Source organism: Vipera ursinii (genome assembly GCF_947247035.1).
Source record: "Vipera ursinii genome assembly, chromosome: 6".
Classification (NCBI taxonomy): domain Eukaryota; kingdom Metazoa; phylum Chordata; class Lepidosauria; order Squamata; family Viperidae; genus Vipera; species Vipera ursinii.
The window spans coordinates 66,800,289-66,819,712 of record NC_139515.1 but is presented as its reverse complement, the minus strand read 5'-3'; the positions used below and the strand labels follow the sequence as shown (position 1 = coordinate 66,819,712).

The 19,424-nt window shown below is 38.8% G+C and overlaps 1 protein-coding gene across 1 annotated transcript in view; it reads left to right on the top strand.

Moving 5' to 3' along the window:
• ABTB3 (ankyrin repeat and BTB domain containing 3) overlaps positions 1-19,424 on the top strand; it is a 228,730-nt gene that overhangs the window by 122,306 nt on the left and 87,000 nt on the right. The window contains exon 3 of the mRNA XM_083365622.1: positions 18,744-18,893. Within this exon, the coding sequence (XP_083221748.1) occupies positions 18,744-18,893 (150 nt within the window). The remainder of the gene's footprint in view (positions 1-18,743; positions 18,894-19,424) is intronic.

Sequence of the window (19,424 nt, the reverse complement as noted above, 5' to 3'; positions counted from 1 at the left end):
TTGACAGCTCAGAACCAGACAAGAGTATATGAAAACTATATGAAGAATTAGCTTTATGTATACTGTACATTAAAAAGTTATACTTTAGCAACTTTTCAGATTTCTTTGTGTATAGAAATATAATAGGTTAAAATATATTTTCAAAACATTTTTGATAAGGTCTGTAAAAGTTGTGGTTGTATATACATAACAGCAATGAGAACCATTGAATGTAATAGAATTTTGACGTGAATAAAATTGTCTGGTAAGCAAAATTGTCAGTCATGAAAGCATATGGATGGGCAATCTGTAGCCATAGGCTGCCTATGCCTCTTGTCCTTTGAAACCTTCTTGTATATGTTGCCAAACATTGGTAGAACGATTGTCAAAAATTACTTTATGGGTGGGTAGCTAATTAAGCTGGAAGGTTGGACAAAATCAACTGTATGGTTATGTGAGTACTGCATTGTTTTTCACCAAAGAAATAAGATTGTTTTATTTAAATTGTTCATATCAACTAGGATGTCAACTAATGTAATGAATTTATGGATTATGTCCAGTTGTCCAGAAGGATAAAATTCAAAGCAAACTGTCAAGAGCTTGAAAAAATTATGTTCCTACAACAGAATTATGAAGAACGTAGATAAATGTATAATAATACAAAAATAATCTAGCCTTCATGTACATGATGGATATGGGAAAACTCTGTAAGCATGTATGAAGGTTGAGGAAATGAAAGTCTTAAAATATTATTCAATATTCTGAATATTTCTGGCCATAGAGCAGAAAACGTGCCGCGGCAGCTTTCTCAAAGAGCGGCGCTGCTGCCCGTTCGCGCGGAGGTACGCGCGCACCTCTCCAAAAGTTTGGGGAGATGCACGCGCACCTACGGTTGTTCGGAGAGGTGCGCATGCACCTCTCGGAATGGGCAGCGGCGCCTCTTCTTGGGAAAGCTGCCGCGGCCCGTCTGCAAAGCTGCCGCTTTCGGCAGCCTGCAAACGTGCCGGGCAGCTTTCTCAAAGAGCGGCGCCACTGCCTGTTCGCGCGGAGGTATGCGTGCACCTCTCCAAAGGTTTGGGGAGGTGCGCGTGCACCTACGGTCATTCGGAGAGGTGCGCGCGTACCTCCGTGCGAACGGGCAGTGGCGCCGCTCTTTGAGAAAGCTGCCACGGCATGTTTGCAGGCTGCCGAAAGCGGCAGCTTTGCAGACGGGCCGCGGCAGCTTTCCCAAGAAGCGGCGCCACTGCCCATTCCGTCGCCGTCGCGCAACCGGGAACCGGTTCCATCACACATAAAAGAAATGGCAACCGTGCGCGTCCGCGCATGCGCAAGAAAAAACTTTTGCACATGCGCAAAATGTTTTTTGTGCATGCGCGTGCATGGACGCACGCACGCGGCTCCCACTTTTTTTTATGTGTGATGGAACCGGTTCCCAGTGGCTCTTTTCCTTTTTCAGGTTGCCGACCCCGGGTCTAGTTTAATGAAAAGAAGGACTAGGGATGACATGATAGCAGTGTTCCAGTATCTCAGGGGTTGCCACAAAGAAGAGGGAATCAGGCTATTCTCCAAAGCACCTGAAGGTAAGACAAGAAGCAACGGATGGAAACTTATCAAGGGGAGAACCAACCTAGAACTAAGGGGAAATTTCCTGACAGTTAGAACAATTAATCAGTGGAATGACTTGCCCACAGAAGTTGTGGGTGCTACAACACCGGAAAGTTTCAAGAAGAGATTGGACATTTGTCTGAAATGGTATAGGGTTTCCTGCGTGAGTAGGGTTTGGACTTGAAGATCTCCAAGGTCCCTTCCAACTCTGTTATTCTGTTACTCTGTGTTTATATTTGCCTGGAATCATGAAAAATCTTATAACAATATTCTACATGAATGGAATACATGGAGGGACAGCTTGGAATTCCCAAGAGTACTAAGGGCTACTTTAAAAGGACCACAGTGATAGAAAGAGGGAACTAAATTCATCCTATTCCTATTTACACCCCTTCTTTCCAGACTCTAAAAATTATTCAGTGTTGTACTATAGAAATATACATTATTTTTAGTCAACAGATTGCCCTTTTGAACCAAAGCTCCACAGATGTTAGGGTCATAGAAATGAGTTGTAGAAATACAGCAGGAAAGCATTACAAAAATAATGAAATAGATGCAGTCAAGGGTAACAAATCCAAACTATTATCTGCTTCAAAACAAATTGGGTTCATGAGAAATAATCTAATTTCTTTCTGGCTCACTACTTTCCTTTTTTGCCTAACAATAAAAATATGGAATGGAATGCATGGAGGTAGGCACAAAACATATAAGCATAATTTTCTGCCTAGACATGTCTATATCAATCAATTTCTCATGAGCCATAGAAATTGATCAATTTCATAGAGTGTAGATCAATTTCTATGAGTCATATAAATACAGCAGGAAAGAGTAGACATAGTAGGTACACTATTCAAAAAATTTTCAGCCAAGTCTACTTAGCGAACGGTGCAGTTGTATGTAAGGCTAAAGATTTATGCCTACCTTATGGGTGAAAAATGGCTTGCATCTTTTGTTAACACCTGTTTGGAAGGGCCAGACTTTAAAAGTTTACAGCACTGCAGGGCTGAAAATAACAACGTGATAACTTCTAGACAAAGCATCATATTGGTCTACCTCCTACATAAGTCTTGGAAGCATTAAAATAATGTAGGGGCTCCTTTTTGCTTTTTCTCAAATAGATATCTTGGCTTAGACAGAAAACAGTATATGCTGCTTACTTTTGAACATTCCTTGTTGAAGAAAGAGTTCCTCTTGCCTTTTGAAACTGCATTGATTTTGGGTTGGTTTTTTTGATATTCTATTTCATCTAGAGCAGGGGTGTAAAACTCAATTTCATTGAGGGCCGCATCAGCATTACGGTTGCCCTCAGGGGGCCAGGTGGGTGTGGCCTGGGTGGGCGTGGCCTACTGGGTGGGCGTGGCTAGAGTGCGTATGGCCTACTGGGTGGGCGTGGCCAGCTCTTCATCGTTGGCATCAAGGGTGCCTATGGGGGCCTGGGCAGGAGTGGGAGAGATCTGAGGGTCTCTGGCAGAAGGAGGGTCTCCGGGCCAGGGCCAAGGCAGTGGGGGCCATTCCCTCACTGTTTCCAAGATGGCTTCGCGGGCCACATGAAACCACTTTGCGGGCCGCATCCGGCCCCCGGGCCTTGTGTTTGACATGTCTGCTCTAGAGGGAGATGACATGGAGCCAGAATAGAAGCTTCCACAGAATGGTCCTACATGCAAGTTGTATCTGTGTCAGCCATTCCCATTCCAGTGGTGTACCTAATCCATGTGCCAGGACTGTAACAGACTGTATTTCACCAGGCTGGCAGGGAAATGGAGAACCTAAACATTTGAGAAATTGATCAATAAAGATAGTTTGTCTAAGCAGAAAATTATGCTTAGGTTCTATGCATTCCATCCCGTACTTTCATTCTTAGCTGGAGGAAAAAAGTAAAGTAGTGAGCCAAGAAGAAATTAGACTATTTCTCATGAACCTTATTGGTTTTGCGGCAGATAACACTTTGGATTTGTTACCCCTGACTGCATCCATTTCATTATTTTTGTAATACTTCAAAACACATTTAATTCAGATTAACATTATTTCCCTATAGTTTGTGTAGAGAATTATAGCTATCTTTTTGTTCTGTATATTTTATTTTAAGTTGCCATTAGGAGGACTAAATGAATTGTCATTTAATTGCCAAATGTGCAAAAGGTGTGCCAGAACTGAAGCAAACACTGATGGTGATGATAAATTTTCTGGCAGCAAATAAAAATAAGGGCTACTGTTCTTTTTCCCCCAAGGGCTAGGAGACACTAAAGAGTAGAACAGTATTTATACCAATATGACTGAAATAATTTTTTAAAGATAAATACAGATAGTCCTCGACTTACAACAATTCATTTTTTTTTAATCCCATTTATATCCCGCCCTTCTCCGAAGACTCAGGGCAGCTTATAATCTAAGAAGCACAAACCAATGTGCTTAGCAATAGCCTTCATTCTATGTATATGCCTGCTTATTAGGGCTTTCGCCCGCCCCCCCCCAGCGGCATTATTACAAAGTCAGCTTAATTGCCCCCAACAATCTGGGTCCTCATTTTACCTACCTCGGAAGGATGGAAGGCTGAGTCAACCTTGAGCCTGGTGGGACTCGAACCTGCACTAATTGCAGGCAGCTGGTGTTACTTAAGGAGGCATTAGCCCACTACTCCACCAAGGCTCTTTTTAGCGATCGTTCAAAGTTAGCATTGAAAAAAGTGAGTCATGACCATTTTTCACACTTATGACCGTTGCAGCTTCCCCATGGTCATGTGATTTACATTTGAATGCTTGGCAACTGGCCCAGACTTATGGTGGTTGCAGTGTCCCGGGGCCATGTAATCCCCTTTTGCAAACTTCTGACAAGCAAAGTCAATGGGCAAGCCAGATTTACTTAACAACCATGTTACTAATTTAACAACTGCAATTTGACAAATGTGGCAAGAAAAGTCATAAAATGGGGGAACATTAGTAATTAACAAATTACTCAATTAGCAACATAAATCCTGGGCTCAATTGTGGTCGTCAGCCGAGGCCTACCTGTAAAACACTTCAAGTTCGTTGCTTGCTTAAAAAGGTTTCTGTTTCCTTCCATTTGTTATTATCATCATATTACTTGGTCACTGACATTACTATTTCCTTGGTCTAAATGCATGGTTACTGAACCCTCCACTGTAATATTGCTTCAGCGAACACTATTTTTGTTAGGAAATCAATTTCATTGCATTATTAATCTTGGGGAAATTGTAATGTAATGTATAATATTGTATCTTCCATTAGGACAGTGAAGCCCTGCACATGCTTTTGACATCTGAGCAGGTCTGTCTTAGCATGTCTCACAAAAAGCTCAACCATTATTCACAAATAGTTTTTTGTGTTTCTCCCTACAATAAATCCCCAAACCACAGAAAACCTACTCAATTAACCAGGGCTTTCCCCCTTAACTTCTGTAATTCAAGAATAAGCTTATCAGTTCTAGTGGTTAGTATCATTGAAAACAGAAATATTATAGTCAGTATGGTCTAGTGGTTAAGGCACCAGACTAGAAAATTGGAGACTATGAGTTCTAATCCTGACTTAGCCAGCTGAGTGATTTTGAGCCAGTCACTATTTCTCAACGCACTTCATTGGGTATTGTTCTGGGGCAAATAAAGGTGGAAGGAATATTAGGTATGTTCACTGCTTTGACAAATTTCTAAAAATAGTAAAAGTGGGATAAAAATAAATAAATCATCCTTGGAAAATGGCAATACCTAGAAATGCTTGATTGTGTTTTACATCTATAGATGAGCAATTCATATCTTGTTGTAAGTGGTATCTTAAAGTTATTTTAAATATTTGTTTCAGTTTCATACCATATAGTTATTTTACACTGCAGGTCTCATTCCTGAGACGCTGAGCATGGATTAGGGATAAATTCAGATGCTAAAATTAGATATGTTCCTTCCTTCCTTCCTTCCTCTAGTTATACTGAGAGAATATTAGAGAGAAAAGAACCAAGTCAAAAGAAAGCATATTTCTTCATTTGTCCACCTGTGAAGATATCAGTCAAAAATAAATATTTTTCTTGACATCTGCCTTTTCAAATCTAGCAATCACTTATTATCTAAGCCTAGCAGCCAAGTATTAAATATAAAATATATATTTTCTCTTCTGCCTAGTCACATTTCTTTTTCTCCCTTTCATTTTTGTTTGAAGTTTGCATAGATTTGGTTGCATTTTGGTTTGCATTTCTTTCCCTGATATTTTCCCATCCATAATCAGATACAACAGTCTGTTGTCACATAGATTTGCAAAAACAAACATAGAAATAACCTATTTTTTCACAGTCATTCTAGAGATTTGCATACAAGGAAGGAAGGAAACAAATGAAAAAAATATTGCAAATGGTGCAAGCTTGATTGCTGCCATATTCTGATAATCTTGTTTCTCTCAAGTGCTTATATTTTCAATATCAAGAAATCATTATTTCTAAACCCCTGATGTTAAAATATGGAAGAAACGCATGATTAATTAAATGTGGCTGTGTTCCACATAACTAAATAATACTTGCAGTGGAGAAGTAGGGTCAGCTGTTTTCCCAACACAAGGATGTATAGACAACACACAAACAAACATACAGTATCTAACAAATACAATGTCTAACAAAAAATTCCCCCATTAGATGCTATCATAATGAGACTGCAGTTGGTATCAATAGCAGCTTCATTAATATTTTAGGACCTAATCCCCAGCATAAACCCCTCTCTTTAAGACCAAAAGATTGGAGAAGTGATAGTACCACTTTACACTGCACTAGTGAGGCCACATTTGAAATACTGTGTCCAGTTCTGGTCACCAAGATACAAGAATGATGCTGAAAAAAGCAACAAAGTTTATAAGGGGTCTGGAGGCTACATTATATGATGAATGTTTATGGGAACTAGGTGTGTCTAGTCCAGACATGTCAAACTTGCAAGTCACATGACGTCGTAATGACATTGCAAGTCACATTGACGTCGTATGGGAGCTTTTTCTCCATTGCTGGCAATGAGTTGGCCACGGTCCTGGTGACACATCCGGCCTGTGGGCTGGCAGTTTGACACCCCTGGTCTAGTCTAATGAAAACATGGATTAGGGGTAACATGATAGCTTTCTTTTGGTACTTATGGGGCTCTCACAGAGAAGAGGGAGTTGACTTATTCTGCAAAGCACCTGAGGGCAGGAGAAGAAGCAATGCTTCAAAGAGAGATCCCATCTGTAAAGGAAATTTCCTGACAGTGAGAACAATTAATCAGTGGAACGAACAGCTTGCCTCCTAGAGTTGTAGATGCTCCATCAGTGGAGATTTCAAGAAAAGATTGGACAACCATTTATCTGGGATGGTATATGGCCTCCTGTTTTAGGCAGGGAGTTGGGCATCTGTGTTGCAAATTCATGAAAAGAAAAATGGGGAGAGGTGGAATTCCAAGTGATATGATTTACTTATTTCCTGTTGTATCATTAATTGCTTTGAAAACATGCAATGCTTAATGTGCATTTAGCATTAAAAGAGATACATGACTACAGCAAAGGGAGTAAGATAAAAAACTAACAGCAAACAGCCCAACAAAAGAACCACCAAGACCACTCCATTAACACTGACAGGGCAAGCCACTAGAGAACATAAATTGAGAGCAAACCCTACTCCTTACTAGCGCTGATGTTACCTGATGATGTTGGATAGTGAAATATCTGCAAGAAAACAACCAAGCTGAGAAGGTTCCAAGGACCCTTCAACAGCCTTTGTTGACAATTGAAATTTCCTGAGTAATTCTAAAACTGGATTAAGCCTATTTTTTATTTTGCTATTACAGGTAGTTTGACTTAAAGCAGTTCAGTTTAGTAACTGACAGTTGTATCTGTGTTTAGAATAGTTTAATATGTAACAAGCAATTTGAACATATGAAAATGGAAGGAATCTGAAGCAGTTGGTATAGGTAGCCCACAGTGCAGTTTGGAAGTTTCATCTGCATGATTTCAAATTTCTACAATATACAGGTGACTGACCACCATTTGTTTAGTGACCATTCAAAGATACAATGTCACTGAAAAAAATGACTTATATGCATTTTCCACACTTGTAACGGTTGAAGCATCCCCACGGTCACCTGATTTACATTCAGGTGCTTGACAACTGGTTCATATTTATGACAGTTGCAGTGTTCCGGGGTCATGTGATCATCTTTTGTGACCTTCTGACAAGCAAAATCAATGGGGAAGCCTGATTCATTTAGCAACCATGTTACTAATTTAACAACTGCAGTGATTCACTTAACAAATGTGACAAGAAAAGTTGTAAAATGGGACAACAAATTTCTTACTTAACAACATAAATTCTGAGCTTAATTGTGGTCATACATCAAGGACTGCCTGTACTTACATGACTTAAATCTCTTATTTCATACTTCCTAGAGAAAAGGCAGGATACTGATGGCGGTGGTGATGGAGATAATGGAATAGGAGGGGGTGGAGGCGGGTGGGAGAGACAGACAGCATAAAAATGGAAACAGCTTTTTCTCAGGAGCAATGGGAAGACTAGGCCTATGTTTTCTGTTGGCTGGACATTTCCAAAATCTATCTTCATTTATAGCAGATGAGATTACAAAAGATGCCTTCTCTAAATTTCTAGTTGAAAAATGAAGGCCTGCTGTCCCTAGAAGAGCAGACACCTCTAAGAAACAGATGTGGTCGCTGCCCTGGGTCAACATCAAAGACAGAGGCTTTCTGTTGGAGAATTAGTGAAGCATCTTTGATGAATTAGGAAGGCAGTTGAAGTTCAGAATCTTTTCATTACACATCTCTGAAATTCTGCAAAAGATGGTACATAGACTAGATTAAAAATTTTATGTTGAGAGACCTCAATGTGTTTTGGATAGTTGTAAAAATAACTTCAGTTACATAGAACAGAGGCCCTCAACCTTTTGGGCACCACAGACCGGTTCCATGGAGAGAGGTTTTTCCACAGACTGAAGGGTGCGTGGTTTTGTGTGCTGCCTGCATCTCACAGATGGGACTTTGCTTGTTTGTGCAGCCCGGTTGCTGGCATGCTGCGGCCCGGTACTAGTCCACGGACCTGGGTTTGGGGACCCCTGACATAGATGGTATTTCCAGAAAAGGATGGAAATAACTAGAAGGGAATTATTTGGCAGAAAAAATTAAAATGGAACGATTGCTATGATAGCCCCACACAAAGCCTTAAGTCTGATAACACCTCTAAAACTCAGAATTAGGCTGGCCTTTGACTACATATTATTCTTCTCTTTGGAATTCAGAGTGATAGTTCCTTTAAGGGAGCCAGTATGACCTAAACATTTATACTGCTTTGTTATTCAGATTATGATGATATCCCTACAAAAAGAGACTGAATAAGCAGAATGATGTCTAAATTTGACATGGAAAATTGTGTCTTGAATATGCAAACTAACATTTGTTCCACTGATATATTGCATTACAGTGTGTTTTTTTCTTTTGCACTCAGTCATTCATGAAAAACAGGTGTGTGTGTGTGTGTGTGTGTGTGTGTGTGTGTGTGTGAATTAGTATTTCAACTGAGAAAATGTAGTTCCAACAATTTCACTGCTGTTTATTTCAGTGACATAAGAATGGATTTATATTGCTTTCATGCTAACAAGGAGCAATCTGTCTTTTTCCTCTAATTGCTTCTTAGTTAGAATAAACAAGATTGGAAATAAGAGGTGCCTCATTTGTTGGATTATTAATCATACAAATGTTTACTGTGACAGACTTCTTTATCTTATGCAGAATTTTAAAAAGCTGCCAATCAGATGCCTCCATGCAACTCAGTGGTTTATTTAGATTTAATGTAAAGGGGTGTCTGAGTAGCATAGTCCCATAAGTAGAAATGTGCATTTGCAATGAATTAATGTACTCTTTTTGTGGGGATGCTAAAGCATGCAGGAGCATGCATCGTAATGCATGGTTAAATAATAGATTAATAATTCCTTCTTCATTTGCTCCAATGAACAAGTGCTGTATGTGGATTACTATACCATAATCCCAACAGGAATATAGATTAAATGAGTTTTTGTTTGTGTCAGCTCTTGTCTTGTTCTAGACACCTATCTTTGCAAAAATCAGTGACCAAGCTGTTGGAACACCAGAATGCCCAGCCAATTAAAGCCTTCTTCAACTGACAGCATAACAATAATCTCAATAGATACTGTAACAAATGAGCACTGCGATCTCTTCCATAAAGTCGGAGAACATGGCCATCCCATGGTAGTACAGGGATCTCACCTTTTTACCTACTTTATTTTTATTAATTTGATATATTTATATATTGATTTTCCTCTAGCAGCTCTAAGATGCATTTTGCCCTGCATATTTGACATACAAAGCCCTACATGGCATGGGTCCGGATTACCTACGGGAGCACCTACTGCCAGCGTCAACACCCCTCCGTCCTGTGCGCTCCCACAGAGAAGCCCTCCTCAGGGTGCCACCGGTCAGAGAATGCCGGCTGGTGGCCCCCAGCGGGAGAGCATTCTCAGTGGGTGCGCCAACCCTCTGGAACTGCTTGCCTACCGAAGTCCGGATGGCCCCCGACCTTTGCACCTTCCGGCGCGACTTAAAAACCTACCTGTTCCAGCAGTCCGGCCTGGCCTGATAGCTCTTGGGGTTTCATTTGTTTTTTACTATTGTTTAACTGTATACCTACCTTGCTCTGTACACCGCCCCGAGTCACTCGGGAGAAGGGCGGTATATAAAAACAAATAAATAAATAAATAAATAAATAAATAAATAAATAAAATAAATAAAATAGGCAGCCTGTTGAACTGAGAGCACCTGGCCCAGGTTCACCCAGTGAATTTCTGTGCCTAAGGATGGATTCGAGGTCTGTTTTCTATTCATCTCCTAGCCCAGGGGTCAGCAACCTGAAACAGTGAAAGAGCCACTCGGAACTGGTTCCCTCACAAAAGGAAAAACTGGGAGCCGCAAAAAATGTGTGCGCATGTGTGTACATGCGCGAATGTGCAGAACAGGGTTTGACTGAAGAGTGGAGCCAAGGCAAGATATGCACCTACCCTGCATATTTGAATTGATTGGTTAAACTTTTTTAGTCCCACTTTTTTTTTTGGACTGCACATGGCAGAGGACTGGGAGCCGCAGGAGACGGCTGAAAGAGCCGCATGCGTCTCCGGAGCCGCGGGTTGCAGACCTGTGTCCTAGACAATTCTTTAGCCACTAAACCACACTACACTTCCTGATTCCTTGACTGCCTGCTTGACCCATCACTCAGTTAGCCAGTTACAACGTACTGAGATTGTCCATGTTTTTATCATCTTTCTTCAAGAGGCATATACTTTGTCAGGCAAAAGTGCTTAATTCCAGAATGCTTACTTTTATCTCTGGTACAGCAGCAACAGTTCTAGGGTTGTGTGGGTCAAAAAAGGCAAGATGGTAATTCATGTAGAATAGTTGAAGCCCTGTCATATTATATCTGTACCATGTTAACATATCAACAAGTGGGTAACACTTTAGTTGCAATGCCACAACTGATATCTTACCTCTTGCAACATCTCTTCTTTCTGCAATAGAATTAACTTTTATGCAGAATACTGGATTACATCTTTGTTGTTGATCTATTGTACATTTTTTACTGAAAAATAAAAAAAAATGTTAAATTTTATTGAGAAAATACCGTCCCCCCCCTCAAATTCTCCTTTTGTATTTTTGAGAAGAACATGTTTATTTTAGATCTGCTGTTCTTTATAGTTTTTATAAAGCTATTCTTTAGGTCTTTATGAAGAATTATTTTTCCTGAAAAGTTTCTACTGCAGAAACATAGTGTTCTTAGAGTTCATTTGCTGTCATGGTCTGGTAAAATTGAGTTTTTGCTTTAATCTGCTACCCTCTGGTGTGAGGAAGTTTAATCACCTCCTACCTCACATTATTTGAAGAGATGTGATGTCTAAAAAGAAACACACGTGACATAGTAATAACAAAGCACTGGAAAAAAAAGAAATACAGAATTCAAAACAAGTAGAGGACTCTTATTTATTAACATGTGCATACAGCATCATTTCTGAATAGGAACATTGGAGTCAATTTAAGATAATTTCAACTAATTTTTACAACATTTGCTTATTGTAAACCAAAGCAACATGTCTAGATACACTTTAGCATCTTATGATTTACAAACCTATCTTACTACTAAGGCATTATTAAATCGTAAGCAAAGTTCATCAGTGATCCATTGAAGTGTTTCATCGAAAAATGTTTCTACAGGGAGATTTCACTAAAATTAAATGCTTCATTTATTTAAAGGATGTATATCCCATCTTTCTGGCAACAAATGACACTCAGTACAACTAACAAAAATAAAAGTGGTATAATTAGAAATATAAGTAAAAGTATAAGTATTTAAATTCCACCTCTGGAATTTTCAGACATGAACAGGTATATGTTCTTAACTATTAAAAACATACACAGAATAGCAGAATATTTTCTGAAATTCTACAGCCTAAATACATTTACATATCAATGATCTGTTTAAAAATATTTTGCCTGCTGTTAATAGAATAATTGAAAGAGGAACCAACCCACTTCTTTTGCTAAAGAGTTGTTAATTGTGAGAATTCTGAAATATTGTATATTGTAAAGTAAGACAAAAGTGGTCTCCTTCAGTCAAGCTTGACTTCTGATGACTTCACGGAAATTATTTCCCAAATGTAGAGGTCAGTAGTTCACTAGTATTATCAAGTTAATATTTCTAAACCCCACTCATGATTAGTCATTTCCTTATTGTAAAGACCTGTCTTTACTGTTTGGTTTGCTACCAACATCATGCTTCATTGTCATAACTGGCAGGAAATAGTCTATATTACCACAGTGTCTAGGTTAGCAAGGTAGGAAGCTTTGTCACAAAGCAGAGAACGGATACTTCAAATTGTGTCATGTCAAATATGAAAACAAAAGACTTTTGTAGCAAATCAAGACCCATTTTAAGTCAACATTTATATTTCTAACAATAACAGAGTAGACAACCAATTCTTCTAGCAATCATTATGCACTGTGAAGGACTATTTCACTAATTCACCTTCCAGTTAGCATCAGGGTCATTTTTCGTTCATTTTCTTTGTACCATGCCTAATTTTATACAATTGTTATCACTTCCCCTCCCCAAACTAATGGATTCCAATATTTTTGATGGGCCCTGATCATCTTGCTTAGTCTCTTCCAAATTTCATTCAGTCTGCTGTATCTTTTTCCAATGTGGTAATAAGAACTGTATGTAGTATTCCTGGTACAGATGTAGCATATATTTCTATAAGGGCATTCTGGTGTTGGCAATTTTCAGTCACTTTCTCAATAATCCCTAGCATGGCAACTTGACTTTTTCATAATCACCATGTACAGAGATGACATGTTCATTGATCTATTCACTATGACCTGGATAGTTAGAAAAAAACACATCTGTGTATATCCAAAGTCAGTGGGATTGTCAATCTTTCAAGGGCAGAACAGGCCACGTAACAGAAACCAAAGACAGAAACTTATTTGATTGATATAAACTATAATAACAGAACCTTGAAAGCCCAACAGGTTCTCTTTTTTATACTAAAGAAAATCAAGGCAAGACAATCGTAAGTTTCTTTTTCACTCTCCGCACTTAAGGATCTTTCTGGCCTCATAGCTCTTACTCAAAAAGCAGGTAGAAGCTGTGGCTAAGTCTTTGTACAAAATCTTGTATATCAATTGTAACATACTGCATCTTGTCATACAAGCGTTGTGTGATTGTATGCTTGGCATGGGATTTTTTTGCTATTCAACTGGTCATTGAAAAATGTATGAATGTAAGAAAGTAGATTTAGAAAAATATATATGATAAGAATAGGTTTGAATTATGGAAATTTCTCACGCCTGTGGAGAATATGGTCTCTGAATTGATAAGAATATTATGTAATGTAAATAAACCATATACTTTATGAGCATATTTGGAGTACTTAGACAATAAATAAATAAGATTAATAGTTGTTGAATGGTAAAAAATAAGAGCAGAAAGAAAAAACTCTGAAATGTGGAGAAATTTTAAAGTATGCCAATTCTGAAAAAAGGCAATGGACAGGATATGGTCTGTTGTGAAGAACTAATGTTTGTCAAAAGAAATGGAAATATCTACAGTATGTATACGAGTGTACTTTTGCATAATTTGTTACATAGATGTGGGAGTTGGATATATCAGAAGAAACCTGAAGGTGGATATAGTGAGAATATGGTTCTGAGAAATATTTGTGATAAAACAGGGTAAGGTCAAGAATTAATGGATGGTGAATAAGCTATGAGCCGAAGTATGATGCTCAAGCATGTAATGCAATCCTGAACAACACTGATCAACAAATGCAGTTCTAAGTAATAAAGTTATCATTCAATTACATAAGTTCCCAATGACAAATGACACCAGGTTCTATTATTAAAGGATATAAAGATGTGTCAGAATCTTTGATTTAGAAAGACAGATAAAAACAAACCAGTAATTGCTAGGGAAACAAAATAAATTTCTCATTCTGCAGCTGCATCATTTGCTGGTATCCTCCTGGGTTCAATTCAAGGTATAAGGTAAAAAAGCATTTGTGGCATGGGGACAGGTTATTTGAGGGACTGCTTTTCCGTAATTATCTCTGCCCATTAGGTCCAGCAGACAAAGCTTGCTTCAGGTTCCCTCTGCTAAGAAATACCACCTATCGGGGCCAGGAAGAGAGCCTTTGAAATATGATTTCCCCAGAGATCAAATTGGCCCTGACTCTGCCAGCCTTTTGTAGGGCCTTAAAGATTGGCTTTGTCTCCAGGCTTAGGGATCAGGAAGTAGGGCTGAGCCTGTGGATTGATTATATTGATTTCTGACTGATTAGTCTTGTTTTAACCCAGACTGCCGTTTCTTGTATTTTGTTTGTTTGGTTTTACATAGTTGGCCACCTAGAGTAATACATTTCAGATGGGTGGCCATATCAATGGAATAAATAACTAATTCAAGTTTGGAAGCCTTGAATGTCTGCATGTTTGTCAGATTAAGCTGTGTGGCTGAGGCAGGGAAAAATATACAGTTTATTAAAATTATGCTGAAATAAAACCTTGGAATAGAGAGCAGACATAGTCAGTAATCACTTCCCCCTGGGTTACTTAATTTTCAGTTTGAACAGGTCATCTTTAGTCAGTATTTTCTGGAAAGAACTCATGTGGATACTCGTGCAGTTTCAGAGTGAATGTATGGGTTTACAGTATCTCATATATCCTTGCTGTCATCTGTCAGTGAAATGGAACTGAATGTGTTGCTTACACAACCGTTCTGACCTTATTTCAGTTTAAGCAACTATTTCTTTTTCTCACACGGACTGAATTTTAGTGAGTCACCTAAGTTGGGACAGTCTACTAAACTGTTCTCATATGTGGCTTTTGCCAAACTTCTGTTTTTTTCCCTGATTGTGCTTTTTAGTGTGCATATATATTTGGGGTTTTTCTATGTATTTGACAGATTGAAAATTAGTTTCTTTGTGTAGAAGCTGTGCCCTGACCAATTTCTAATTATAAAGAAAAACTAACCCTTTGGAACAGCCTCTGGAATCATAAACCACTAACCTACATGCCATATAATTCATAATGTGCAAGTTATAATTTTTGCACTCAGAACAGCTGGTGCATATGATGAGCTCATAATGTGCATGGCTCATGAAGTTGGTTAGTGGTAGCTAGTTAGAGCAGGATAATAGAGAGCTGTCATAGAGAATCAGTATTTTGCTGTATTTTCTTTATGGGATTGTGTGAGGAAATTAATGACCAAGGGACTAAAACACTTGCCGGGTTGAAATACCATAGAAACTAGGCTGGAAATAATTGTTTTAGGAACTCACTATGGATTGGATGAGCTGTTTCAAATGTATAATTTTATGCTGCACAGTGGGCTAAGACCCCAGTGTTCTATATTTATATATTTTTAAAATGCATTAATTAAGAAGTCCTGTGATTAAATCTATTTAGTTTTAACTTCCCTGCAGCATTTCCTGGACTCATAATAAAAAACCCAGTTTTAGTAGTAATAAAATATGTACATTATCACTCTTTCTATGAATCTCTTGCTTGTTGGCTGAACATTTAAAAAACAATTATCAGAGAAGTTAGGTGGCCCATTGTAGCAAAAGCAATGAAAAAATTCATCTCCCCTTAAAAGCTTTCCTATTAATTCTCCAGAGGCATGTATAAAAGCTTATATACTATAACCATTATGTTCATTTTTGAATATTTCTCAGAATTTTTTTTAGTATGCTTCTCTACACAAAGTTTACTTGTATCCTTCAGAATATATGATTGATGGATGGACAGGAATTCATTCTCAATATAAAGATTTATTGAAGGTGGGGTTGAAATAAAGATTAGACATAAAGATTAGAATCAGTTTTCTGATGTGCAATTCTGCTTGCACCAACCTGTCAGCATTAGGAGATGTCGTGATGATGCTGGCTTAGTATATTTAGCTCCTGATAACTGCTTCCAAGGCTAGGGTAGTGTCCACATTTTTATCTATTATCTACTATGCAAGAGAATTGGCACTTACTTTATTTTCAGAGATTAACCTGGATAATTGCTATAAGTGCAGGGTGCTTTACACAGGCAATGGTGTTTGCACTTTCATCAAAGAAGGCTAACTGCTTATGAGTTAGAAGAAAATGTGTTGTTCTTCCGTTGATCCAGAACAAGAATATTTTAAGAGAAAAAGAGGCGAATTATCTTGTGTAGAATTGATTTTGCAGGTGTCTCTGTTATAGCTCTGTTAGGCTTTGCTTTGCAGCTATGAAAAATAGGGTCACTCAAACATTTCTCAGTCATGTTTGTATACTTACATTGAAACACATATTTCAGGATGGAACAGTCACCTTTTGATTTGGAAGATAGATGGTCTTTTGAACTATTGTTTAGTCAAGCACATACAGTGAGAAACAATGAGATATACTGTGAGCATTGAGGTCCACAGGGAGAATGGACAAGTCACAAAATATGTGCCCCGGTATAAACTATGCCACTTAGGTACTTGCACCCGACATCACATGTATGTACAAAAGTGAGAAGCTTGCATTGTGATATAATAACAACAACAACAACAACAACAACAACAACAACAACAACAATATGTTGGAAGGGACCTTGGAGGTCATCTAGTCCAACCCCCTGCTCAGGCAGGAAACCCTATACCAGGCATGTCAAACTCACGATGTCACATGACGGTGCACAATGTATTGTGACTTTTTCCCCATTGCCAGCAATGGGGTGGGTGGGGTTTTGGGATGATGCATCCGGCCCACGGGCCATTCTCCGCTTCTGGAGGCAGGTTGTTCCACTGATTAATTGTTCTAACTGACAGGAAATTTCTCCTTAGTTCTAGGTTGCTTTTCTCTTTGGTTAGTTTCCATCCATTGCTTCTTGTGCTGCCTTCAGGTGCTTTGGAGAATAGCTTGAGTCCCTCCTCTTTGTGGCAGCCCCTGAGATATTGGAATACTGCTATCATGTCACCCCTCACTCTTCTCTTTGTTAAACTACACATACCCAATTCCAGCAGCCGTTCTTTATATGTTTTAGCCTCCGGTCCCCTAATTATCTTTGTTGCTCTTCTCTATACTCTTTCTAGAGTCTCAACATCTTTTTCACATTGTGGTGACCAAAACTGGATGCAGTATTCCAGGTGTGGCCTTACCAAGGCATTGTAAAGTGGTATTAATACTTAACGTGATTTTGATTCTATCCTTCTGTTAATGCAGCCTAGCACTGTGTTGCCTTTTTTGGCAGCTGTAGCACCCTGCTGGCTCATATTTAAATGATTGTAAACTAGGACTCCAAGATCCCTCTCACAGTTACTACTATTGAGCAAGGTACCACTTATACTATACCTGTACATTTGGTTTTTCTTGCCTAAATGTAGAACCTTACCTTTTTCACTATTGAATTTCATGTTGTTAGATAGCGCCCAATGTTCAAGTCTGTCCAGATCCTCCTGTATCTTAAGCCTATCTTCTGGAGTGTTGGCTATTCCTGCCAACTTGGTGTCATCTGCAAATTTGATGAGTTCCCCATGTATCCCCTCGTCCAAATCATTGATGAAGATGTTGAAGAGCACTGGGCCCAGAACAGAGCCCTGGGGCACCCCACTACACCCTTCCCTCCATGTAGATGCAGTTCCATTGAGGACCACACGCTGAGTATGGCTGGTCAGCCAGCTACGAATCCATCTGGTGGTGATGCTGTCTAACCCACATTTTTCTATCTTACCAAGTAGGTTGTGATCTACTTTATCAAATGCCTTACTGAAGTCCAAGTAAATTATATCCATAGCATTCCTCTGGTCCACTAATTTGGTCACTTGGTCAAAGAATTCAATAAGATTTGTCTGGCATGATCTGTTTTTGACAAACCCATGTTGGCTTTTAGTAATGACTTTGTTTGCTTCTAGGTGTTCGCTGATTCATTGTTTGATTATCTTTTCCAGAATCTTCCCAGGTATTGAGGTCAGGCTGATAGGTCTTTAGTTTCCTGGATCCATTTTTTCCCCTTTTTTGAAGATGGTAACTACATCAGCTACATCTTTCCAGTTCTGTGGTAGTTCCCTAGTGCTCCAGGATCTTTGAAAAATATAGTTCAGTGGTTCTGAGATCACATCTGCCAATTCCTTGAGAACCTTGGGGTGTAATCCTTCTGGTCCTGGTGATTTGAACTCATCTAGGCTGGACAGGTGCTCACTTACCATTTTCTTGCCTATCTTAACTTGTGTTTCTAATCTGTTTTTATGACACACATTTCATCACTTAAATGTTATCCTGGTTAGGAACAAGTAGCTATGACTGGGAGGGAATCATGGTTTGGTGTCAGAGCACATGCTTTCTCCATACCAGGTGCCTGATTTGATCTCTTGTCATCTCTAGTTTGAAACAATGTCTGGATAGAAGGGCTGAAGTTGAGCTGAAGATCTTAAAAGAATAAGAATAAAACTTCTTTAAATCCCACTGGCAATCAAAATACATAGTATTAGGCTTGATTCAACAATACTGTGTCTCTTATTGTAGGACAGCATTGTAGATTTGAGTCTGTTAAACTAAAAACCTGGCAGCTGTCCTGATTTTATAACCACATTGAACTTTTTGTCTTCTCTTCTTTCTGCTTTAACACCAGGTGTTCCATGTCTGCCAGAGAGTCTGAATCTTCACAAAGAACAGCAAAGGTCAAATAAGCCAGGAGATGTCCAGATGTTTAGCCAATCAGAATTGCGAACCATCGAGCAGTCACTGCTTGCTACACGGGTGGGAAGCATTGCAGAACTTAGTAAGTGCACATAATGTTTTGTAACTGTTTTCTCCTTTGGATTTTTGAGCAACCACATCCCATTTTATAAATACATACCCCGCAAGAGAACAGGTTTGTGGTGAGTACCTACTTGTAACGTCAATTCATATTCTTTTGATGAAGTTGTTCAGAAGACAGGTTTTGAATCAAAATGAACCTTTTTGCCATGTAAGAAAATAAAGTACAGGATGAACCAGAACAATGCAAATTTATTTTTTGGTTTGCTAGAATATTAAGATTACCTTGGAATATTAAGAATATTAAGATTAGAATATTAAGATCAAATTAAACATAAATAAAGATTCCCTTCTGGTTCAAGGTCACGGAGCTGAATATAGTATGTTTGAGGTTAGGAAGATGACAGATAAGCAAAGAGTTATGTATATGTCACAGAGAGTAGGACTTTGCATTCAGCCTTGAAAAGCACACATCAAATTGTTTATGTATAGGTATGTGTGGATACATGTAGTCCTCGACTGAAAAACTATTCAATTAGTGACTGTTCAAAGT